Here is a 26576-nt window from a genome sequence, read left to right as displayed (position 1 = left end):
GGGTGAGGACCTCTGGGAACCCCACTGGTACACAAAATCTACAGATCACAAGTATATAAGAACTAAAAAGAAGTCTGGATCAGTATTCATTGACATATAAATATATTGTGCTATTCGAGCACGTTGGGGTGTGTTATTTGGGTATCTTTGGCATACTCGAAAAATATGTTTGAGTCTTCACGGCTGTTAGCCAGCCGCAACAGATGCAGTGATTGCCTGTTTGTTAGGCAATCCCCTTATGTGTTTCGGCTGTCTAAGGCTAGGTTCACATTTGCGGATGGCCGAGCTGCGGACTTCCTCCATGAAGCTCCGCCCACTGCTGCACCTCCTCCGGTCAGCTCCGCCTACGTCCGCATGCGGCCTGCGTACCTATCTTTAACATTGGGTTCGCAGGCCGTGCAGATGTATGCGAATGCGTCGTTTTGACGGTGCGGCGACCCGCGTCGAACTCATCAATTTGCAATTTTGATGAGGTCGCCGCATCGTCAAAACGACGCATGCAGAGGCATCCGCATACATCCGTACGGCCCGCCTACTCAATGTTAAAGATAGGTACGCGGGCTGCATGCGGACGTAGGCGGATCTGACCGGAGGAGGTGCGGCAGTGGGCGGAGCTTCATGGAGGAAGTCCACAGCTCGGCCATCCGCAAATGTGAACCTAGCCTAACAGCCGCAGGGACTCTAAAACTGAGCACGCCGAAGATACTTGGATAACATACTATCCAAGCAGGTTCGCTCATCAGTTATAACTATACATATCAGTACCAAAATCCCAACTTTTGTACATTTCTGTTTTCATTAAATGTGTTTAATAAAGGCAATTATATTTTAATTACTAGTAAGATTTATGTTGTTCTGGCACAGATCCCCTCCTTCGGTTTTCATGGTACTGGAAACTGCAGCATTTTGGTACAGAAATATGTGCTGAAAATGTGTGCACATGCCCTATTAGTACAGGGAAAACTCAGTTCTAGAATACTGAAGGTAAAATGTAAACCACAAAACATTAGCGCCCTGATCAGATATCAAGTCCATCATGAAAAGACTAACATACAGTAGAATGAGTCAGACTGAACTCTGGCCAACGAATCAGCTGAGCCTACATCTTTAATCGGAATGTGTCATCACAGATTTGCCTATTTAAAGCACACCTGTCAGTAAGAAGGCAACTAGGAAACCTGAGGTCCTGCACCTGCATAAAACAAGAAATTATTTTTCCAAGAAAAATTCATGCAAATTAGGCTCACAAGTGCATTAGTGGGAAAGTCCTTTTACTAGCGGTCCATGGCTCCTCTTCTCCCCCGTGGCACTGCCCCTGCTTTTTGTATTGCGCAGGAGTAGCGATCGCGGGGAGAAGTGAAACTGAGGACCATGCGCGCACTGATTTGCCCGCCACTGTAAGCCTTAGAAGAATGGGCTTAAACCATGAATAAGCACCATTGGAAGTGTGTTTACATCGGTACTTTAGGAGTTTTTTTGGTACATTTTTACTGACAGGTGCCCTTTAACTAATGCCATGATGGTGTAGTGTGTACCCTTTAAACTTTCCCTTATGGAAATTAGCAGTTTTACTGGAAGCCAGTACATTTTCATCACGCCATGCTGCACTCTATTCCAGCCCACCGTCATCGTTTTAGGTCCCGCACAGTTACACGCAGGCATGACTACAGCCACGACTGTTCAGTGCTGCAATGCCACCCAGATTTCTGGGACACAGTAGCGCACAGCAGTTCTAAAAAATAATGTTTTGGGCTATCAGAAAACCTGCTTATTTCCACAAGGATAACATTAAAAAAGTATTAAATACACACAATACCGCCATGACATTAGTTATGGAGGGAATAATGCAATGATGGGGTCACTTCAAAATGATACCATTCCCCAGGTGTTACACCACTACAACCCCCAGCATGTACCAACAGCCTGCAGCTGAAGAGCCTCAAGATGAAGATCACCAATCCAGATACAAAATAACACTATTTAAACACTGCGCACAACATCTTCTATGCCATACACAACAGGTAATTCTGGCTTTATATACAACTCCCCCAGTATATGCGCTGCCCAGAGATAACCAAGTCTTCTCAGTTAACAGATCCCTTTATATATTCGATTGGTCACTGATCACTTCCTCTAGACAGTCAAGATCAAGGGTATTCCAACAAAGCCAATCAGAAAATCACATCCCAGTGAAGTGATAACCATATGTTACCTGCACAATCCATTCAACACAAGGTCTATCTGGCACAATACAAGGTTTACATATACTGGTTACGGTATTTGACACAGAGCACTCAGGTCAAAAGAGAAAACAAAAAACCTCACCCTTGCAATTCATTAGACTCCTACACAGTCAGCATGAAGAACCCAGAAGCAGAGGACACGTATGATAGCTGAAGAATGGTCTCGTACAAAAGATTGACATGTGTACAGTATGACACCAACTACTTGTTGATGAGCTGCATAGTAAATTATTAAGGGCAGGCAGGCCAGAGTCACTAATAGAATAAAAAAATGGAGCAAGGAAACCAGACATGAGCCATCTCCAGTGTGCAGAAATGAGATACAGAAACATTAGTGGCTCCCACCGCATAGGGAGCGCTGCAAGATTTTGGAGGGGTCAGTAAATACAGAGGCTTCATCAGCAGCTTTATATGCTGGAATGATAGATGCTCCACAACTTCCAGACATACATATAAAAGTGGAGCAGAAGTACTTTCTTGGTCCTGGTTTTAAAGGAATATTTATTACTACCTACCAATGCTAACTCTCACAGCCATGAAGGTCAACCTTCACACACATTACCACTGCACATGAAACCTTGCACCTTGGTTGATTGTGCTGATGTGATCATTCAAGCTGACCAGAAGTCTGCAGCCATTTCTAAAGTCTTTCGTCGGCTCTGCAGTTGGCGAAAGATGGAATTCAGCATCAGTCTGAAGATAGTGCAAAATGCTACCCCTCAATGTACCCTTAGATGGCTTTCACAGAGAAACGTTCTCCGAGGTGCGGTTGGTGGTAATAAGCAGGAGGTTGCATTAATTCTACTCAATGTGCATAGAAAGAAATGGACAATGCTATGGGCTGCTAATATTGTTCTCTGAAAATTCAGAAGTGCCAGTGGCAGCCAAAGGGTACATGGCAACCTACTATACTAATGGTAGCAACAAAATACACATCGTAACCAATCAGCCACAATAAAAATTAAAAAAAATACCCGCATTGAAGGATTGACACACATACATATATAAAGAGAGGGAGGCACAAAGGAGGGAAAATGTCGCCAAGAATAGAGAATGTGCCATTCAACAGAACACCTTGGTAAGTACAGTTAAAGCTTGCCACTTTTTCTTTTTATCAGCATTGCTCCTTCATCCAGCCATTTCAAGTGGGAGGTGCCATTGCAAACACACATCCAGGGCCCTTTCAGTCAAAAGTTAAAAAAAAAAAAAAGAAATTGGTTAAGATTGTTCTTGGAAACAGTCTGTCCCCACAACCAATAGAAGTGTACTGCAAAATAAACTTTAAGGAAGCAGTGTCCTACAGACGCCAGTCAAGAGTTCGCGAGGCCTCATTCTTGTTTGTCCTGCAGTTGCTGTTTCCATGCTTCATTCAAGTAAACTAGTCGTTTGTAGTTGATGATAAGGAGAATGAAGTTCAGCAAATAGGTGGTGACGCAGATCACACAGAAGTTCTTCAGCACAAAGTACAGGACATACGCTAGGTAGAGGGATCCTACTACCGATACTATAGAGCTGCTCATTAGCACTAGTGCCGCAACCGCACTTACTGTCATACCTGGAAGAGAGAAGATACAAGTCAATATGGAGCTACAAAAAGATGTTAAAAAATTTCTTTAAAATGTTCAATTTAACACTGCTCTGATTTAACAGAATTTTTCTTTGAAACTTTAAATATAGTTCCTAAAGTCGGTGACAAAACTGAATAACCAAGTGTTGGCCAAACACTAACAATATCTAAGACCCCAGGTCAAAAATGCAATAGTTGCCATCTATACAGGAGACGTGGAGAATGCGTGCTCATCAGTAAATGAGAACAGAGCACCTTGTAGCCTAGAGGAGCAGAAACCGGTTGTTTGTACAGTAGCCAAACTAATAGCCCTTTTTTAATTTATTGCACTTCTATTTATGTAATTGCCTTGCAATGTTTTCATTTCCTGTTCTGTCCAGATGTCACCGTATCCCAGAATTCCAAGCGGAGGAAGTTCACCGACCGCCATATTGGGACACCCAAGTGATGGGTGTATCAATGCGGAAACTGCTGCTAGTACCAACCTATTGCGTGGTACCACCAGCGGAACACCGTCACACCACACACACACACTCACGCAGCCTCTTGCGCGGTACCACCAGTGGAACACGTCGCACTGCACCTGCGCTAATTCCACGCAGGCGCAGTGAAACATTCGGCTGATACCGGCGGCAGATGCGCGACGTGTCTACAGGCAGAGGAAGCCGGTCACATTAAAGGGGTTTTCCCATGAACGAAAGTTCATTTTTAAAAATTGTCTGTGTCTGACCATGTACAGAGCATACCACATCTCCTGGGCAGGGGAAGAAGCAAAAGACAATACTGACATTACAGCAGGGGATCACAGAGGATTCATTTTATGAGGTAAAATATTTCACTGTTTTTAAACAATATTTTACCTCACAAAATGTATCTTCTGTGATCTCCTGCTGTAATGTCAGAATTGTGTTTTGCTTCCTCCCCTGCCCAGGAGCTGTGGTATGTTCTGTACACGGTCAGACACAGGGGTGAGAGAGAGACAGAGCACAGGGGGGAGACCGTTCAAATGGGACAGCACATGAGGGGAGAACACAGCAGACAAGGGTGATAGCACATGGGGTAGACAGGTCAAAGAAGAGAGCACAGATGGGAAGTCAGAACATGGGGAAAGAGAGAGTGGATAGGTGGGTGAGCACATAGAGGGGGGGTAGGGGAAGAGATTCTCAACGCTGCAAAGCCTGCCCCCATCGTGACATTACCGCCCTCCTGATGCGATAGCATCGGGCCTCCATCTAGTGCTTATATAATGCCATTGATTCCACAGCGCTTTACAAACATCACTGTCCCCATAGGGAATGTAGCTTGTGAGCCCCAATCAGTATGTTTTTGGAGTGTGGGCAGAAACCGAAGTACCAGGAGGAAACCCACAGAACATACAAACTCTTTGTCCTTGCTGGGATTTGAACCCAGGACCCCAATGCTGCAAGGCAACAGTGCTAACCACTGAGAGGTTTGCATGTTGGCATCTGTATTACATGGGCATCTAATATGGCTGCCGCTGCGCTGGGACAGATTACCTATTGTTTACCTCAGCGCCCTATAATATCACTGAGGTTATAGCAGGAATACAATGTCCTAATCAAGGTAAGGACATTTGGAAGCGATACTGTTATTTCAAAATAACAGGATTTTACTTTGTGCCCCAAATATCAGTCTCTACTCAAGCTCATGGCTGCTAAATGCACTAAAATGAGGCAAGTTATAGAGATCAACTTCATTTACTTTAGTAATAAATATGCTATAAGAGATTCCCCTGACACAGCCAGATATACTTACATTTCTCGCCCTTAAAATTAGCCTTCATTGGTTAACGCATTAATTCCATGTAGCTTGACAATGAATCACCATGATGACAGAGATAAGTCATCTATTTTTAATTGTTCTTTATCTAATAACCTCCCAAGACAGCACACAGAAGAACATCCTCTTATCCTAATAGAGACAGGAAATACGAAAGAGGTCAAATAGCTCCTCCTACCCTCACTCCTCAGTGTTTTTACTGTCCCTATAGGGATGAAGAGGTCATCCTGGGAGCTGTGCCGGCAGAGCATAAGAAAGTACATATACCATGGGATTCCACATGGAAATTTGCCATGGATGTAAAATATTGATAGAAAAAAAAAAAAAAAACTCACTCGTGTGGTCCAGGAGCAGATAGGTATCCTGAACAGCTTCATAAGCATGCATGAGCTCAAGTTCAAGACAGGAAACTACAGATGGTCTGCATGTCGTAGTCTGTACTCGGACAGTTTTGAATGTCGGACATGTGAAACCGGCATTTTACACATTAACCCCTTTACCCCCAAGGGTGGTTTACACGTTCATGACCGGGCCAATTTTTACAATTCTGACCACTGTACCTTTATGAGGTAATAACTCTGGAACGATTCCATGGATCCTGGTGATTCTGATTCCATGGATCCTGGTGATTCTGACATTGTTTTCTCGTGACATATTGTAGTTCATGTTAGTGGTAAAATTTCATTCAAATAACTTGCATTTATTTGTGAAAAAAACGGAATTTTGGCAAAAATTTCGCAATTTTCCAACTTTGAATTTTTATGCCCTTAAATCACAGAGATGTGTCACACAAAATACTTTAGTAAGTAACATTTCCCACATGTTTACTTTACATCAGCACAATTTGGGAACCAAAATTTTTTTTCGTTAGGAAGTTATAAGGGTTAAAAGTTGACCAGCGATTTCTCATATTTACAACACCATTTTATTTTAAGGGACCACATTACATTTGAAGTCACTTTGAGGGGTCTATATGATAGAAAATACCCAAAAGTGACACCATTCTAAAAACTGCACCCCTCAAGGTACTCAAAACCACATTTAAGAAGTTTATTAACCCTTCAGGTGCTTCACAGGAATTTTTTTGAATGTTTAAAAAAAAAAAAAAATGAACATTAAACTTTTTTTTTTTTTTTTTTCACAAAAAAAAATTACTTCAGGTTCAATTTTTTTATTTTACCAAGGGTAACAGGAGATGTTGGACTGCAAAAGTTAGTGTGCAATTTGTCCTGAATACGATGATACCTGATATGTGGGGGGGAACCACAGTTTCGGTGCATGGCAGAGCTCAGAAGGGAAGGAGCGCCGTTTGACTTTTTCACTGCAAAATTGGCTGGTATTCAGATCGGATGCCATGTCATGTTTGGAGAGCTCATGATGTGCCTAAACAGTGGAAACCCCCCACAAGTTACACCATTTTGGAAACTAGACCCCCCCAAGGAACTTATCTAGATATGTGGTGAGCACTTTGAACCCCCAAGGGCTTCACAGAAGTTTAGAACGTACAGCCGTAAAATTAAAAAATAATTTTTTCCACAAAAATGATCTTTTCACCCCCAATTTTTATTTTCCCAAGAGTAACAGGACCCCAAAAGTTATTGTGCAATTTGTCCTGAGTGCGCTGATACCCCACATATGGGGGTAAACCACTATTTGGGCGCATGGCAGATTTCGGAAGAAAAGCAGCGTCATTTGACTTTTTTGGCTGGAATTGAGATCGGACGCCATGTCGCGTTTGGAAAGCCCCTGATGTGCCAAAACAGTAGAAACCCCCCACAAATGACACCATTTTGGAAACTAGACCCCCCCCCCCCAAGGTGAGCACTTTGAACCCCCAAGTGCTTCACAGAAGTTTATAACGCCCGGGCGTGAAAATAAAAAAATCATTTTTTCCACAAACATGATCTTTTAGTCCCCAATTTTATTTCCCCAAGGGTAAGAGGAGAAATTGGACCCCAAAAGTTGTTGTCCAATTTGTCCTGAGGACGCTGATATCCCATATGTGGGAGAAAACTACTGTATGGGCACACATCGGGGCTCGGAAGGGAAGTAGTGACGTTTTGGAATGCAGACTTTGATGGAATGGTCTGCGGGTGTCATGTCGCGTTTGGTGAGCCTCTGATGTGCCTATCTGTTGAAACCCCCACAAGTGACCCCCATTTAGGAAACTAGACCTCCCAAGGAACTTATCTAGATGTGTGGTGAGCACTTTCAACCCCCAAGTGCTTCACAGCCGTTTATTACAGAGCCATAAAAATAAAAAAATAATTTTTTTCTGCAATAATGATATTTCTGCCCCCAATTATTTATTTTCCCAAGGGTAACAGGAGAAATTGGACCCCAAAAGTTGTTGTACAATTTGTCCTGAGTAGGTTGATACCCCATATGTGGGGGTAAACCACTGTTTGGGCGCATGGCAGAGCTTGGAAGGGAAGGAGCACCGCTTGACTTTTTCAACGCAGAATTGGCTGGAATTGAGATCAGTCGCCATGTTGCGTTTGGAGAACCTGATGTGCCTAAACCCCCCAATTCTAACTCCAACCCTAACCCCAACACGCCCCTAACCCTAATCTCAGCCTTAACCCTAGCCCTAATGGGAAAATGAAAATTAAAAAAAAATGTATTTATTTTATTTTTCCCTAACTAAGGGGGTGATAACGGGGGGGTTTGACTTACTATTTATGGCGGGTTTTTATGTTTGGCTGCTGTCGCACGTTAAAGGATGCTTTTTATTGTAAAAATAGTTTTTACATCACCACATTTTGAGAGCTATAATTTTTCCATATTTTGACCCACCGAGTCATGTGAGGTCTTATTTTTTGTGGGACGAGTTGACGTTTTTATTGGTACCATTTTCGGGCACGTGACATTTTTTGATCGCTTTTTATTCCGATTTTTGGGACGCAGAATGAACAGACCAGCATTTCATGAATTTCTTTTGGGGGGTGCGTTTACACCGTTCCGCGTCCGGTAAAATTGATAAAGCGGTTTTATTCTTCGGGTCAGTACGATTACAGCGATACCTCATTTATGTCATTTTTTTATGTTTTGGCGCTTTTATGCAATGAAAATTTTATATAAAAAATAATTATTTTTGCATCGCTTTATTCTGCGAGCTATAACTTATTTTTTTGCTGATGACTGTGTGGCGGCTCGTTTTTTGCGGGACAAGATGACGTTTTCAGTGGTACCATGGTTATTTATATCCGTCTTTTTGATCGCGCGTTATTGCACTTTTGTTCGGCGGTATGATAAAGCATTATTTTTTGCTTTGTTTTTTATTTTTATTTTTTAAGGGGTTCAATAAAGGGGTTAACTAGTGGGACACTTTTATAGGGCAGGTCGTTATGGACGCGGCAATACCAAATATGTGCACTTTTATTGTTCTGGGATTTTTTAATTCCAAAAAATGAATTAGGGAATTTATTTTTTTTAATTTATAAGTTATTTTTACACTTTTTTTTTTTTTTTTTTTTTTTTTTTTTTTTTACACACCCATTATTACATTGTCCCAGGGGGGGACATCACTGTCATATGTCAGATCGCTGACATAGTGCCAGGTGTCAACTGTGATAATCAGCTGACACCCGGCCGCGATCACACACAGCATTTTTCCTGTGTTTTTTGAGGATACGTTTTTCAGCTGCAAAAGCTGATCATCTTTTTAAAAAACCGCATAACCTGAAAGGTTTTTGAGCTCATAGATAATGTTTTCAATAGCAAAAGCAGATTAGAAATCTGCTCTATCCATTTATCCATATCTGTCTATCCATATCGTATCTGTACCAAAAAGAATGAAAACCGGGTAGTACACCAATATATATTCTGTTCTATCTAAATATCTTGATTATTGGATCATAAAAATGATTAAATGTCTGAGGTTCACATTGTACTACAATAAATTTTTCACTTAAATATAAGCAATATGTGTGGGAGTCGGAGTCGTGGAGTCGAAGTCGGTGTAAGGGAAATTGAGGAGTCGGAGTCGCAGGTTTGGCTTACCGACTCCACAGCCCTGGTTCACATGTAATCTGACTCATCAGGATACATTTTAATGGTCCAACTATAAACTACTTTGTTGAGGCTTCTCATCTCTCAAAATAGTAATCACTTCTCCATGCCAACGACACAAAGGGTTAGGAGAAGGTTATAAAAGTACTCACCGAGCAGCATCTGTAGTAAATAAAATACAAGCCCAAAGACACTGTTTGGCTGATTCATTACACTATCCTTTCCAAATATGGACCCCAATAGACCAAATCCTCGACCGTATCTGCAGGACAGAAAACAAAGATGATGAAGAGCACCCATAGCGTTATTGCCCTGTCTCAGGGGAAAAAGATAATGGACATACCCCCCTAGAGGTACAATCTCCTGTTAAAAGGGTGGAAGTTTTCCAGATAACCAGGTGACAGGTGTAAGACAATAGTCATCCCCTAACACAATATGAAAACTGCACTGTACATGTTTGTGGGGGTGACAACGTGTGGAGGGAGCTGACCTCTCTACACATGAGTCTCATGATGGCTATATTACATAGTCTGTATGTGGAACAAAAAAACCTAAGGAGATGAACTAGAATATAAGTTGGTGTGCATGCAACATGTAAGCGCATGATCAACACTGGCCACAAAACAGACATAACCCAAGATAAAATACTCTGCAGTTAAAGGGAATCTGTCACCCTGCAGTCCTGCAGTGTGCAGGCGTCGGGAGAGGTCTGGCGCCTGCGCACTGCAGTATTCTGCTCTGCCCTCAACAGGGCAGAGCAGTGCTCCTGCGCCGGAGCTATCACAGGAAGGGAAGAAGAGGACGGCATCGTATGAAGATGGGAGGAGCCGGACCATGACACCAATCGGACCGGACCGCCCCCCTCCGGTGAGTATAATCTAATGTGTTTTTCTTATCTTTCAGGTTACATCCGGGGCTTATCTACAGCATTACAGAATGCTGTAGATAAGCTCTTGATGCCAATGCCATCAGCTGATAGGGCAAAAAAAAGGGTGACAGATTCCCTTTAATTATAAGCAGCAATAGTGCATGAAAATATAGGGTGCTTAGTTAACATAATCTTGTTAAAAAAATGTAAAAGTCATCCACCACGTCATGGTGATCCTATTCGGGACGGTCCTTACCTCTAATATTAAAACTTTACCATTTGTCAAGTAATGTTCATGTTGATAAGGGGTGAGAAGCAGGGCTGTGGAGTCGGAATCAAAGTCCTGTGCCCATTTTGGTGTAACAAATTGGGTACAGTAGTACAATGCAGTATGTACTCTATTTTTTTTCTTAATAAGTAGTGAAACGTCCTTTAAATATCTGTTATATTCCTGATCTAAAGAACTTGGCTTTTAGTTGAGATTAACTTGTGCTACACTTTATGTACATGCTCAGTAGTGAGGCAGTGCTGTGGGGTCGGAAGTCATGGAAACTGAGGAGTCGAAAGTTTGGCTTACCGACTCCAAGCCCTGCTGAGAAGGACTGAGACCCAGTTAGTAGACACACAGCCATGGAGAACCACATGAATCTAATGTCCAGCTCAAAGAAAAGGCAGGTCACACCTTTATATGCACTTGGTGCAAACAGACTGATATAAAAAACCTAAATAGATGAATTGGAATATAAATCGGTGTGCATGCAGTGTGTGTTCACACTGGCCACTAAACAGACAAAACCAGTGCATATAAAGGTGTGGCTTGCCTTTAATTTGAGCTGGACATTAAATTCATGTGGTTCCCCATAGCAGCGAGTCCATCAATCTGGTCCCAGTCCTCATCCACATGCAAGTCACTTGACAAATGGTAAGGTTTTAAATATTAGAGGTTAGGATCATACAGAATATGGCCACTGTGACGTGGTGGGATGGCTTTCATGTTTATCAAAATTATATTAACCAAGTACCCTATATTATTATGTTTTTATATTGGGTATAGTATGTATCTGGGTATTACAGCAGTGGCCGCAGCTGGGTTTTGATCACTGCTGTTAACCATTTAAATCTCTTGACGGCAGCCTTTAAATAAAGTGGTTGCAGAGCAGACGCTCATGAGCATTGTCTTTCATCAAGTTTTTAAAAGTACAAAATAAAATATATATTAGTAATAAAGAACACTTGACAATACATTTTCAGTATAAGACCAGTCTATCAAAATATAAAAATAGATTAAAATGTACAGTAAGCACCATTAAGAGAAAAAATAAAACCAGCATTGCATTTTTTGGTCGACACCTCCCTAAAAAAAGCAATGAAAAGAGACTAAAACATAACATGTACCCCAAATTGGTACTAATAAAACCATTAGCTCACCATGCAAAACTAATCCCTCACAGCTCCATCATCAGAAAAAAATAGAACCGTTATGGACCTCGGAAAATAGCAACACAATTTTTTCTTACCTTACTAATAATAATAAATCATCTATGCAAGTTTGGCATTGGCAAAATTTTACTGATCAGGAGAATATGGAAAAGTCATTTTTACCATACTGGTCATTTTTATGCTGTAAAAACACATCCCAAAAAAAGATTGTGGAATTACAGTTTTTCAAACTATATCATCCCACATAAAAAAGGGAAAAAATTGTAAATACATTGCATGATAAAACAGAAGGAATAATTCAAAACAAGACCTCATATGTGTATGTCAATGGAAAAATAAAAAATAAAAAGTTATGGCTCCAAGAAGAATGGAAGTAAAATGAAAAAGTAAAAATGAAAATTTTGCTGAGGAGGCAAGCGGTTAATATACAGATGTAACCAAGTAAAAGAGGCACATGAGAAAATTGTCAATTGTAGGGAAACCCATTCTGTCTTGAATGCTGCAGCCAGGATCATATTACTCACCAATCGTTATACCGATGCCCCTACCTTGTGCCAGTCATTACACTGGTTACCCATCCACTCCAAAATCCAGCACAAACCTATTACCCTCACTCACAAAGCAGTCCATGGCTCAGCACCACCCTACATCTCCTCCTTTCTCAGCCTACCACCCTACCCTTGCCCTCCATTCTTCGAATGACCTGAGGTTAACATCCTCAATAATCAGAACCTCCCACTCCCATCTCCAAGACTTTTTACGTGCTGCACCAATTCTTTGGAATGCACTACCCAGGTTGATAAGATTAATCCCCACAGTTTTAAGCGTGCCCTAAAAACGCATTTGTTCAGACTGGCCTACCGCCTCAACTCAACCTAATTATCCCTGTGTGGCTCATTCAGAAATATTTTTTACCATATTCAGGTTCCCTGCATCATGTTCTCACATGTTTTATGCATTTAATAGCCGTCTGTGTCTGTACTGTTATGTACTTAGGCTGTTAACTGGTTCATGCAGCATTACAGGAACACCCGATTCGTACATTATGTCTGCTCCGAACAATGAAAGCAATTGTTACCATCAACCTTTCGTGCCTCCCCTTTTTCCTCAAAGATTGTAAGCTTGCGAGCAGGGTCCTCCTTCCTCTTGGTATCTGATTTCATCTTTGTTTATTGCTATACTGTAATGTCTATTGTTTACATTATAGAGGGGACTTGTGCAAAGTGCTGCGGAATATGTTGGCACTATAGAAATAAAATCATTATTCTTGCTACAGAGATAAAATCTCGACCTGTTCCAACTGAATTTTAAACGATATACCAAAAAACACATTGAAAGAGCCCATAAAAAAAATCTACAGCTCTGAAAACAAGTCTGTAATTGTATGATTACACAGATAGGGTATCCCTCCAGCAGCAGCTCACTGTTTGGTGGGTATCTCTTGCTGGTGACACAAATGGGCCTGGGCTGTGACTATATGAGAGACCAATGCCCAACATAAAAGAATGGGTCAACAGACTTCAAACTGTCATAAGGACCTCATGGGAAAAACAATGTATGCTTACATTCACATCCAATTGTAAAAATGCTAATTATACAGAGCATACCATTAAACTACGGTATATATGAAGGGATAAATCACTCATATGTATCGACCAAACATCCCAAATGTTCTATAAAGTACGGTACAACATTTTATTGGTCAGAGCCAGGTACAAGGAGAGACAGGAGAGATAAAACATGCACGTGCAGAGGACAGTGCGTACTGGCAGAGATGACCTGTAAGGGTATATCTATTATACCTGCAATATGTGTAGTAATGGACGCAGTACTATTGTATAGTCATTGCACTGTCTCATATGGCCCAGTAAAGTCTATATGTTAGGCCGGGATCACAAATGCGAGAAATACGGCAGAGTCTCGCATGTTAATACCCGGCACTCGGGAGCGGAGCATGCGGCCGCATAGCAATACAAGGAGCAGCACGCTCCTGAGTGCCGGCGGCAGTGCCGGGTATTAACAAGCGAGAAATTCGTCCGCGTCTCGCATGTGTGATCCTGGCCTTACATAAACATACCCAACTGAGGGCAATATAAATAATAATAATAAATTTTATTTCTATAGCGCCGACATATTCCACAGCACTTTACATTTCGGAGGGGATTTGTACAGACAATAGACATTACAGCATAACAATAATCACGGATTATAACAAATACCAAGAGGAATGAGGGCCCTGTTCGCAAGTTTACAGTCTATGAGGAAAAAAAAGGGAGACACGAAAGGTGAGTGGTAACAGTTGCCCTGATTGTATGGCCCAGCCATAATGTTAAATGTGTATCAGTACAGACACAGAGGGCTAATGGATGCATAAAGCATGTGGGAACATGATGCGGGGAACCTGGTTATGGTAAAACTTTTGGCTGTGCCACACAAGGCTAGATTAGGTTAATGTGTTGAGGCGATAGGCCAGTCTGAATAAATGCGTTTTCAGGGCACGCTTAAAATTGTGGGGATTGGGGACTAATCGTATTGACCTGGGAAGTGCATTCCAAAGAATTGGCGCAGCACGTGTAAAGTCTTGGAGACGGGAGTGGGAGGTTCTGATTGAGGATGCTAACCTCAGGTCATCAGCAGAACGGAGGGCGCAGGTAGGGTGGTATACTGAAACAAGGGAGGAGATGTAGGGTGGTGCTGAGCCATGGAGGGCTTTGTGGGTGAGGGTAATAAGTTTATAATGAATTCTGGAGTGGATGGGTAGCCAGTGTAATGACTGGCACAAGGTAGAGGCATCGGTGTAACGATGGTGAGGAATATGATCCTGGCTGCAGCATTCAAGACAGATTGGAGAGGGGAGAGTTTGGTAAGAGGGAGACCGATTAGAAGAGAGTTACAATAGTAGAGACGAGAATGAGTAAGAGAAACAGTAAGAGTTTTTGCAGAGTCAAAAGTAAGAAAAGGTCGAATTCTAGAAATGTTTTTGAGGCGCAGATGACAAGAGCGAGCCAGTGATCGAATGAGGGGGGGGGCAAAGGAAATCTCGGAATCAAGTATGACCCCAAGACAGCGGGCATGTTGCTGGGGAGTAATAGTGGAGCCACACACAGAAATGGCAATGTCGGGTATAGGTACATTAGAAGAGGGAGGAAACACAAGGAGTTCAGTCTTTGACAGGTTCAGTTTCAGATATAGTGAGGACATGATGTTAGACACAGTGTTTAGGCAATCGCCGGTGTTTTCTAGAAAGGCTGGCGTGATGTCAGGAGAAGAAGCGTATAATTGGGTGTCATAAGCATAGAGATGGTACTGGAAACCAAATCTACTGATTGTTTGACCAATAGGGGCAGTGTGCAAGGAGAAGAGGAGGGGGCCTAGAACCGATCCTTGAGGAACCCCAACAGTAAGGGGAAGGTGAGAGGAGGAGGAACCGTCAAAAGATACAATAAAGGAGCAGTCAGAGACAGCAGGGGAAAGGGACTGGAGGAGATGTGACAGAAATGGGTCACTGATGCAAGTGGTTGGGCGAGAAGATGCAAGGAGCCTGCTTACTTCTTCTGTGACTGGTTCAAAATCAGAGAGTGAGCTAGATGCAGTGGGGGAGGGAGGACAGTGCATGGTATGAGGTGATTGGGAGATAATTTCCTGTCGAATCTGGTCAATTTTTTCTTTGAAGTAATTGGCCAGATCGTCAGCTCGGAGCTCCGTGGTTGGGGCCTGTACTCTTGGGTTGAGTAGAGAATGAAAAGTGTCAAAGAGACATTTTGGGTTATTGGACAGTGAGGTGATGAGGGTGTTGAAATAGGTTTGTTTGGCGAGGTGAAGGGCAGTGTTGTATGTTCTAAGCATAAACTTATAATGGATAAAATCTTCGTGTAGATTGGATTTTCTCCACAGACGTTCGGCGCACCTGGAGCACCGCTGCAGGGTGTGGCAGGCTTGTCGCCGTCTGTGTTGTGGTGTTCTATTTATAGGGGGTGCAAATTCATCCAGGGCACTTTGAAGTGTTTCATTGTAATGCTTCAGTGCATAATCAGGACATGAGAGGGAGGAGATAGGGGCCAATGAAGACTGTAAGTTCTTCATAAGTTTCTGGGTAATAATGGCCTGTATGTTTCTATAAGTATGGACAGAGGGGGTGACCTGAGCAGCCTGGCAGTTCTTGATAGAGAATGAAAGAAGATTGTGGTCAGAGAGCGGGAGAGGGGAGTTTGCAAAATCATCCACTGCACAAAGCCGAGAGAAGACCAAGTCGAGGGAGTTTCCGTCTTCATGCGTTGGAGAATTAGTAAGCTGCAAAAGGCCAAACGAGAAGGTTAGAGATAAAAGGTGAGTAGCAGATGGGGAGAGGGGAAGAGCAATGGGGATGTTGAAATCTCCCATGATGAGGGTAGGGATGTCACAGGAGAGAAAATGTGAAAGCCAAGTGGCAAAATGATCCAGGAACTGATTAGAGGGGCCGGGAGGACGATACACCACCGCCACTTGCATGGAGAAGGGGGTGTAGAGTCTGACGGCATGGACCTCAAAAGAAGGGAAGACTAGTGAGGGTAGTTGAGGGATAACCTGAAAGGTACATTTTGGTGATAGGAGCAGACCAACGCCTCCACCTGCTCTATTGTCTGATCTTGGGGTATGAGAGATGTGTAGTCCCCCCGTATGAAAGAGCAGCAGCAGCGGTAGTGTGACTGCTGGATCCAGGTTTCAGTAAGAGCCAGGAGGTTAAGAGAATTAGAAAGGAAAAAGTCATGAGTGAAGGAGAGTTTGTTACACACTGAGCGAGAATTCCAAAGGGCACAATTAAGAGAGACAGATGGAATGCAGGGAATATTAAGATTAGAGGGGTTTCTGAGTGTAGCAGTTGGGGGGGGGGTTTGACTTTGAATAACATGGGGGACCAGGGTTGGGAGCAATGTCTCCTGCGACTAGAAGGAGGATAGAAAGAGTGAGCAGATGGTTAAGTGATTTGTGAGAGCGTCTCTTATGTTGAATGGTGGAACTGACTGGATCTGTGCAATTTAACTATGTGAAAAGAGCGTGAGTGCTATACATAGAAGAAGAAAGGAGCGAGGGGCCGATATGGATGGAGTGTAGAGAGTTAATGCCAGGGCGGTGGATGTGTGTGAATGCAGCGGCTAGGATATAAATTACACAAATGCATATGGTATATATATTTGTGGTACTCCAAATGTACAGGGAATAATTTGTCTTACCTGTCTCCTGCCCTGTCTAACTGCCATGTTATAACTGCCAGTACTTTGATACATGTACTTCGATTACATGTGCATAAATGCCCCCTGCATAAATGCCTTCCCCAAGCTATGTCTGAATATATAGGAGGCTAAGGATTAGATTTTTTTTTTGTGCTCTCTCTCTTCTCGTTAATCAAACTAAATTGAGATAGCAGGACCCAATAAAATGTTGTGGTCAGATAAACAGATGTCCAGCACTACATGGATCCTAAAGCACTTTGAAAAGTTTCTTGACCTCACAACATAAGGGGACAAGCAGAGTAAGCTGAAATAACTATATACCAGATATAATAAATGCGATATAATAAGACATTGAATTATCCCTGGTTAGTTAGATGTTATGGCCTGGGACTGCGGGATCCCTGAATGCCAGCGTGCCCACCCCAACCTTTGGTGGTTAAGACTTCCAATTATGCAATATCAAGCTACATTTTCCACTTATGGCTTGGCATATTTATACCACAACAAAAGAGTCTTCATTTCCATTTCTCATTTATTCCCACCGACCCCCTACTAATGGCTACGCCACAAGATTGCAACACTTAACCTTTTCATTTTAGCCACCAACAGGACAAGGACTGGTGAAAAGATCTGACATTAAATATGTTTCTCTATCAGGACAGAAGCTCGTCAGGCCCAGTAGTACAAGTGGATATAGAATTTCACTAGTGTGCCCTGTCCATGTCGGAGGCAGACAGCCAAACATCAGAGCTCTACATGCAACAGATCGCAGCCTCTTGCTTTACCGTACAGATCTGACTGTTCCCACTGTGTGAACCAGCAGGTTGCAGGAAGAGTCATTACAGAAATCTGCCAATCTTGTGAGACAAGAACTTAAACGGCACTTTGAAAAATCACAAGATAGACTGAACTTAGACACCAGGAGACGTTGAAAGTCTCCTCCACGTGGATATGACTCAGCTACGCTCACAGGGAATGAAAGCCTCATATGAACTTGCCGTCACATAACTTCCATAGCCGACAATAAGGAAGGCTGCACATGAAATAAAGACAGCTTCTATCCAGCATTTACAATTTCTTAGTAACTGCTGCTAAAGATTAAGTTTATTAAATGGGCTGCCCAGTTAAACCAAGTTATCACCTATCCGCAATATAGGTATTGAATTACTGATCGGTAGATGTGCCACCGCTGGGACCAGCAATGATCAGCAGGACCAGGAATTTTTATCCCCATTATATAATGGCGTGGCAGGTCAGATGCCCGATCGCCGCACCATTCATTCTGCATGGGGCTGTCAGAAAAAGTCGAGAGCAGCACTCAGCAGCCCCATAACTAATGTACAGAGCAGCAGTACCCCAATCTCAGCAGTTGGCCCTAACTAATCAACAAGTTATCACCTATACTGTGGATACGTGAGAACTTGCTCTCACTGGACAATCCCTTTAAAGGGGTATTCCCATTTTATATCGTTATGGCATACTACAAGGACACGCCATAATATTTTGATCAGTCCAACCTCTGGGACTCTGCTAAAGGAGGAAGGGAAGGAGGCTGTGTTAAGGTTCCCTGCTCAGAAAGTGTCCAGTAGTGACAATATGCATGACAATACTATAAATGCACATAAAGGGATAGTACATAATACAAAAATTAGTATTCCAATAAAAGGGTCACACCTGTCAACAGATTATGCGTTGTATTTCTGCCTAGCCACATGCTCTACAACATAACTAAGCTGCAATACTGGACACAAACCAAGGAGCGATGAAACGCTATTAGAAAATAGCCTTATTTTTCTACTTACATACAATCCCCTTTAAAAGCAAAAACATGGTAATCTTTGATTGGTGTTTAACTCTTAATCTCCATGCAGTGCAAGAACTGTGCGACCATTAAAAAGTCAATGGACTCTTTCTTATAATACACTAGATGGTGGCCCGATTCCAACGCATCGGGTATTCTAAGATTGTAATCAACTTTTTATTATGCAGCATCAATAGTAAAAGATAGAATGTAAAAAATAAAAAAAATGTTATTCTCACCTTCCGACGGCCCCCAATCTCCTCTCCACGCACCCGGCATCTTACGATCCCAGTAATGCTTAGCGTGAAGGACCGGAGATGACGCCACTCTCGCGAGAGCACAATGTCATCAGCAGTCTTTCGCGCAAAGCATTACTGGGATCGGAAGATGCCGGGTGCGTGGTGAGAAGAGGGAAAGAGTCCGGGGGCTGTCGGAAGGTGAGTATATCACTATTTTTTATTTTAATTCTATTTTTTACAGGTTTATGGTACCCAGGGCCTGGAGGAGAATCTCCTCTCCTCCAGACCCTGGGTACCATCCGCACATTGAGCGCTGCACCGGTCATCTCTGTGCAGCAGGAGATGACCCGCGGCAACCGTCGGGAGATCAGTGGCTAGCTGCACCAATTCGCGGCCGGACTGCACCTGTCGCTGATTGGTCGCGGCCGAGCGCGACCAGTCAGTGACGCTGGATTTCCGTTACAGACAAAATTAGACGATTATATAGTAGATTTGACAGCAGCTGTTATTGCCATGATGTAGCCACATTGCACCCCTATTTCTGCCACACGCCAACCGCTGTGTGTGACCATATGCTACGGTCTACTAGGCAGCAAGTAAACAATCAATTCTAAAAGAATTCCAAGAATATAGTTATTTTTCTTAAAAACTGTCTAGCACACTGTAAAATAAAGTATGCTTACCTTACCAAATTCTGCGACTCCTCTTTCATCAATGCTTGTGACCCCTCCAGTTTTTCTCTTCTGGCTGGACGGATGTGTGACTGCTAAAGCCAATCACGGGGCACAGCGGTGCCATGTTGGACACCAATCCGGCCTATAATTGGCTGCTGAGGTTACATGCCCATCCAGCTGGAAAAGGAAGCACAGAGGACCTGGGAAGCATTGGAAGAGGAGAAGCGGTAAGCCATTAAGTATACTTCTAAAATCAGAGCGGTTGGTAACATTTAAAAACAATTTCAGGGGTAAAGAAAATTTGCTAAAGTTTATTTGTTGGAAGCATTGAAAATGGGAAAGTGTAAAGATCTAAGAGACTAACAAGGGCCAAATTATGAAGCCTAAACAACTGGGCCAGAGCATCTCCAAAATGAAGGATCTACAATGGTGTTCCTCCAATACCCAATCTCTATCACACAGAATCCAAAGAAGGCAAACTGTAACACACATCAATGTGGATTGGGCACTTAGTGACAGGGTATTAGGCACAATAGGATCATTGAACACAAGCAAAGAGAAGACTTGCCTGTCTGGTCCAGTTCTACACAAGAGATTTTGTAGCACAACTTGCAAAAACAAGTAATGGCATAAGCATAGGGTCATCAGAACTAGAGTATGTAGAAATACAAGAAGGTGGACTGGTATATGGCTTACCAAGAAAAAAGAAGATGGACCAGGATGGACCACACAAAATTATCAGCAAGACCGCTGAAGACAGCAAGTCACAACACTCGGCCATCTCTGGCACGCCCAAAGAGAATATATTTGGTGCTCTTTAGAGCCACGTTCTCCAGATCAGTGAGGGTCCCCACGATCGTAAACTCATCCCAAATCTGACTGATTGGATTAACTTCAAGTTTTGGTACAATCCTTATACACACATCCACAAAGGAAAATAAAGCAACTTATCAAATAGTCTAAGCAAAAAAATATGTTTGTGCTGACAGCTCTGATGTTTCTATGGTAACAGACAACAAACTACTAGGCTACTAAATAGCATAGCGAATAGAATGTTCTAGCAGCACTGAGATCTGACTGGACTGCATTCTCATGACATAGACAAATTGTTCTCTTCTGAAGCCCAAGATTGTGACCCTCTTCAGTCAGGTGAAAAAAACATAATGTGCAGTTACAGCAGAAACTTGTTGCTGAAAAATTAATTCCGTACATGGACAGTTGCCTGTGCAGGATGTGCATGGACTTCTGCAAGCCCCATTCAAATCAATGAGAATACTTGAAGTCCTTTCCCTTTTATGCGATGTGCACTTCCCAGAATGTGATACATAAAAGCAATACTCTGTCTATAGCAAGCAATGGGAGGAGACAATTGTATTTAAAAAACAAACAGAACGAAAACCGGAATCTACAACGGAAGTCGGATAAGACAATTGGTATTTTTTTCCTAACCGTGAGGACAGATGTGATAAATGGAACCAGACAATGGATTTATGCTGGCCGCAGAATCAGAGCCTGGTTCTGGTATTACAGACATGCCTGTTTTATTATGAAACGGCAAAGCATTTCAGAGAAGTCATACTTCTACTCTGGCAGGGGACTATGCATTGGGTGACTAGTCTGAGGCAGGTCCCTGTCTGCTTCTTCCTGCCCCGATTACCTAGACTGACCGGTCTCTCCTTGTGTACGTCACCAGTCAGTCTAGGGAAAGCTACCAGGTAACAAATTAAGACTAAGATACATATTTTGGACAGATGCCCTTAGGCTAGCGTTCTGAGGCGCAGTGGACGCTCGCTGTGAAGCGCCGCCCCCTGCAGCGCCTCCTCCGGTCAGCTCCGCCTATAGGCGCATGAGACGCTGCATGCGACCTGCGTACCCTATCTTTACCTTTGGGTATGCAGGCCGTGCGCAGGTATGCTTTTGCCGGCGCATGCGTCCTTTTGACGGTGAGCCGGCCGCACCAAAATGCAACACGATTTGTTGCACCGTCAAAAGGACGGTCTTGATTATTGCATCATAAACATGATTAAATATCTGATGTTCACATTGTACTACAATTAATTTTTCACTTAAATATAAGCAATATATTGGAGTCGTGGAGTCGGTGGAAGGGAAATTGAGGAGTCGGAGTCGCAGGTTTGGCTTACCGCCTCCACAGCCCTGGCTGTTGCAGCAAGTTCGGTGGTGTGGGGGCTCTGCCATTTTGTGAAAGCCCCCACACATCCATCCTAGGCTGATGGGCGGCGGATTTGGCAGATGATCGGTGGTGCGGAGGCTCCGCCGGCATTGGTGGAAATCCCAGAGCCCCAGCACATCCATCCCGGGCTGGTGCGGCACTTTTGCAGATGATCGGGGGGTGCAGGGGCTCCGCCGGCATTTTGTGAAAGGAGTCCCCGCACTTCCATTGTTGTAATGCTGATTTGAAAACAGCCACGCATAGTGAGATCTTGGGAGACGAGATGTCGTCTCCTGAGATCTCACTCTGCGCATGCGCCGCCTCCGGCGGCCATTTTCCTGAAGCTCAATTCAGCATTACATTGCGGCCATTTTCCTGAAGCTCAATTCAGCATTATATTGTTGTAATGCTCAATTGAGCTTCAGGAAAATGGCCGTCGGAGGCAGGGCTGTGGAGTCGGAGTCGGAGCTCATTTTGGTGGAGTCGGAGTCGGTATAAAATGGACCGACTCCTAAAATATATAATAAATTGGGTACAGTAATTCAATGCAGAATGTGCTGAATATTTTTTCATAGGAATTTGGGAAAGTTATGAAATGTCCTATAAATGGCTGTTCTATTCCTGATCTAAGGCTACATTCACACAGCGTTTTTCCTGTGTTTTTTGAGGATACTTTTTTCAGCTGCAAAAGCTGATCATCTTTTTAAAAAACCGCATCACCTGAAAGGTTTTTGAGCTCATAGATAATGTTTTCAATAGCAAAAGCAGATTAGAAATCTGCTCTATCCATTTATCCATATCTGTCTATCCATATCGTATCTGTACCAAAAAGAATGAAAACCGGGTAGTACACCAATATAAATTCTGTTCTATCTAAATATCTTGATTATGGGATCATAAAAATGATTAAATGTCTGAGGTTCACATTGTACTACAATAAATTTTTCACTTAAATATAAGCAATATGTGTGGGAGTCGGAGTCGTGGAGTCGGAGTTGGAGTCGGTGTAAGGGAAATTGAGGAGTCGGAGTCGCAGGTTTGGCTTACCGACTCCACAGCCCTGGTCGGAGGCAGCGCAAGCGCAGAGTGAGATCTCAGGAGACGAGATCTCGTCTCCCGGGACAACATCTAGTCTCCCGAGATCTCACTATGCGCGGCCATTTTCAATTCAGCATTACAACAATGGAAGTGCGGGGGCTCCTTTCACAAAATGCCGGCGGAGCCCCTGCACTGCCGATCACCTGCAAAAGTGCCACACCAGCCCGGGATGGATGTGCGAGGGCTCCGGGATTTCCACCAATGCCGGCGGAGCCCCCACATCACCGATCATCTGCCAAATCGCCGCCCATCAGCCTCGGATGGTGTCTCCTGGTAAATGCATCTGGACCATAAGACGCACCCCCATTTTTCCCCAAAATTTTTTGGGAAAAAGTGCGTCTTATAGTACGAAAAATACGGTATCTAGATGTGTGTGAGCACTTTGAACCCCCAAGTGTTTCACAGAAGTTTATAACAGAGCTGTGAAAATAAAAAATCATTTTTACCACAAAAATGATTTTTTAGCCCCCATTTTTTTTTATTTTCCCAAGGGTAACAGGAGAAATTAGACCCCCGAAGTTGGTGTGCAATTTGTCCTGAGTACGCTGATGCCCCATATGTTGGGGTAAACCACTGTTTGGGCACACGTCTGGGCTCGGAAGGGAGGGAGCACCATTTGACTTTTTGTACGCAAAATTGGCTGGAATCAATGGTGACGCCATGTCATGTTTGGAGACCCCCTGATGTGCCTAAATATTGGAAACCCCTCAATTTTAGCTCCAACCCTAACCCCAACACACCCCTAACCCTAATCCCAGCCCCAACCCTAATCCCAACCCTAATGAAAAAGAGAAAATAAATATGTTTTCTTTATTTCATTATTTTTCCCTACATATGGGGGTGATAAAGAGGGGGTTTATTTACTAATTTTTTTATTTTGATCACTGTGATAGGGTCTATCACAGTGACCAAAATGAACCAATAGGAAAAATCTTCCTATTGTTGCCAGGTACCGGCCGGGAGATCTCGGTGGGCGCACTGCGCATGAGCCCGCCATTTTCTTCCTGGAAGAAGATGGCGGCGCCCATGGAGGAGAAGCACGAGGGCCGAAGACCACCAGGAGGGGAGGGGGGAAATTGGGGATATTTCTCTCTTCTTTGATGTGCGATCACATCAGAGGAGACAGAAATTAAATGGCACATCGGACTTTTTTTTGCTGTCACTGCTATACGGTTAATAACGGCGATTGCAAAAGCGGGGTCGGTAAAAAAAAAAAAGACCGGAATCATGTTCTCTGGGGTCTCGGCTACCCCCGGTAGCCGAGACCCCGGGGAAAGTCCAACTCTGAGGGGGCACTATATACACTCTCCACAGCGCTCATGCAGCAGATTTCAAGTTCCATTGTATTATCAGTGCATTTTACTAGCGGGCTGACAGGCTGGCAGGACCAGGTGATCAGTGACAAGCTGTGTGGGTTACAGCTTTAACCTCTTAATGATTGGAGCTTTTTTCAGTTTTGTGTTTTCGTTTTTCGCTCCCCTTCTTCCCAGAGCCATAACTTTTTCAATTTTCCGTCAATATGGCCATGTGAGGGCTTATTTTTTGCAGGACGAGTTGTACTTTTGAACGACACCATTGATTTTACCATGTCGTGTACTAGAAAACTGGAAAAAGAATTCCAAACGCTGTGAAATTCTTTAACTTTTGTAATGCTTGAATAGCCTCCATGGGAGGCTAGAAGCTGCCATAGCCCGATTGGCTTTGCTACATACAGGCGATGCTCAGATCGCCTCTATGTAGCAGAATTACAGACTTGCTATGACCAGGTGGCACTCATAGCAATCCAGCATCAACAACCATAGAGGTCTCAAGGAGACGGCCGGAAGCGCTTGTTAAATGCTTCTGTCAGTTTGACAGCGGCATTTAACTAGTTAATAGCCACGGGCGGATCGCGATTCCACCCGCGGCTATTGCGGACAAACATCAGCTGTTCAAAAGAGCTGACATGTCCCAGCTTTGAGGTGGAGCCCACATCATAGCAGGGTATATTGCCATCGGCGTAATAGTACGTCTGATGGTAGTAAGGGGTTAAAGGGAATCTGTCAGTAGGACCAATCGTCTATATGTGCATGTAGGTCATAGGAAGGGAATAAGCTCTGGAGACAGATTCTCATGCAGATCTATGACCCATTGCCCTGAACATTAAGAAAATGTGGATTTCTCTAGAATAAGACATTGATTTTCAGACATCAAGGTATCAATTTTATTCAGCCATCTACTGTAGGACTTACATGCGCTTATAAACGGCTTAGGAGGGTGGAGTCTTCTGAACGATTCCCTTTAACTCCCAGTGATCGCTGGGGAAGCTGTAAGTGGCCACTTAGGAGAATTTTAGTATTGTATTGTACATTCAATAAAGGGTGACCATGTAATTCAGGTCCAATCACAGCATCCTCCTCTCCGCTATGTTTAACACAGAGAACGTTTGCAAGGAAGACAAAAATGGCTACCAGTCTAGCATATTAGAAGAATTACATACTTTTTCAAGAACTTATAGGTTCCTATTCCTTTGCCCTCTGCTCAGTGCCAAGACCTGAGTAACTAGAAAGATGCCGAGCAAGGAGCCTACACAAACAGCAGCATCTGTCAGCCAATCTTTTCCCTGCAGCCCGTCAGGTCATTGCAGGAGTGACACCGTGCTGACATCCACACCACGCCAATGCCCGGGTCAGCATTACCTCTGACAAACAGGGTCTTTATAAAAAAATATACCTAATCGTGTAAAGAACAAAAAAAAAAATTAAAGAGCGACTGCTCAATGGCACAGAACGGTACGCATGAAAGGGTAAGCGGAGAACTTGTATCCATGGTGGTGAAAGGGACTGTACTACAGACAGACGATGGTGTCGTCCCTGTATACAGACCCTCACACACGGCACCCAGCTGTTGGAGTAATCACTGGGACTAAACCTGCCATTGCTATATTGCCAGTCCCGCGGCGGAGGAGGGCACATACAGCTTCCCATCATTCCTCAGAGGGGGTGTGCCAGGTGATGGCACCATGCCCAGGAATGCCAGCCTTGGCCCCAGTGTCACCTGGCCACGTACACTGACAGCAGCACTGACGACGTGGCCTTGTTTCCATCCTTCAGAGCTGACAGCCCAGCATCTCCCCAGGGATGGGGCTGCAGCCAGGCGCCATGTGCCACCCCTGCCCGCAGCCCATGTGCCATCCCTGAACACAAAGTGCCCGGTACCTGGAGGAGAGGTCGGTGGAGCAGCGCACCCACTCGTTAAGGTCGCACATGGCCTGGAAGCCGGGGTCCCGCTCCTTTTCCCTCTCCACGTGGAAAGCATAGAGTGATATAACGATACCGAGAACGCACACAGCGTAGCGGGCCCCGCTCTCCCACCGCGGCACAGACACTCTCAGCACGGGCGCCGCCATCTTAACCCCGGCCTGCTCTAATCTCTCGCGGGAGGCGAGGTACACGCAAAGCGCGCTCCGTCTG

General features: G+C 43.7%; 1 protein-coding gene across 1 annotated transcript; it reads right to left on the bottom strand.

Moving 5' to 3' along the window:
* Positions 1–1174: 1174 nt before the first annotated feature.
* On the bottom strand, positions 1175–26576 carry VKORC1L1 (vitamin K epoxide reductase complex subunit 1 like 1). The gene is made up of 3 exons (XM_073558920.1): positions 26322–26576; positions 9774–9883; positions 1175–3798 (listed from the first exon to the last, which is right to left on the bottom strand). The coding sequence occupies exons 1-3, from the start codon at positions 26510–26512 to the stop codon at positions 3572–3574; spliced, it is 528 nt and encodes a 175-aa protein (XP_073415021.1). The 5' UTR covers positions 26513–26576; the 3' UTR covers positions 1175–3571.

This window comes from Dendrobates tinctorius, unplaced genomic scaffold (genome assembly GCF_039654945.1).
Source record: "Dendrobates tinctorius isolate UK_male_01 unplaced genomic scaffold, ASM3965494v1 ptg000263l, whole genome shotgun sequence".
In the NCBI taxonomy this organism is placed as follows: Eukaryota; Metazoa; Chordata; class Amphibia; order Anura; family Dendrobatidae; genus Dendrobates; species Dendrobates tinctorius.
Note: the sequence above shows the minus strand (reverse complement) of the source record. Positions and strands in the feature narration are given on the sequence as shown.

Excerpts from the sequence above, each read along its gene's own strand:
- VKORC1L1 (XM_073558920.1), bottom strand. The coding sequence starts at position 26,512 with ATGGCGGCGCCCGTGCTGAGAGTGTCTGTGCCGCGGTGGGAGAGCGGG. Across the intron at positions 9,884-26,321 it reads TCCACCGACCTCTCCTCCAG|ATACGGTCGAGGATTTGGTC; the intron begins GTACCGGGCACT and ends TCTGTCCTGCAG. Across the intron at positions 3,799-9,773 it reads TTTACTACAGATGCTGCTCG|GTATGACAGTAAGTGCGGTT; the intron begins GTGAGTACTTTT and ends TCTCTCTTCCAG.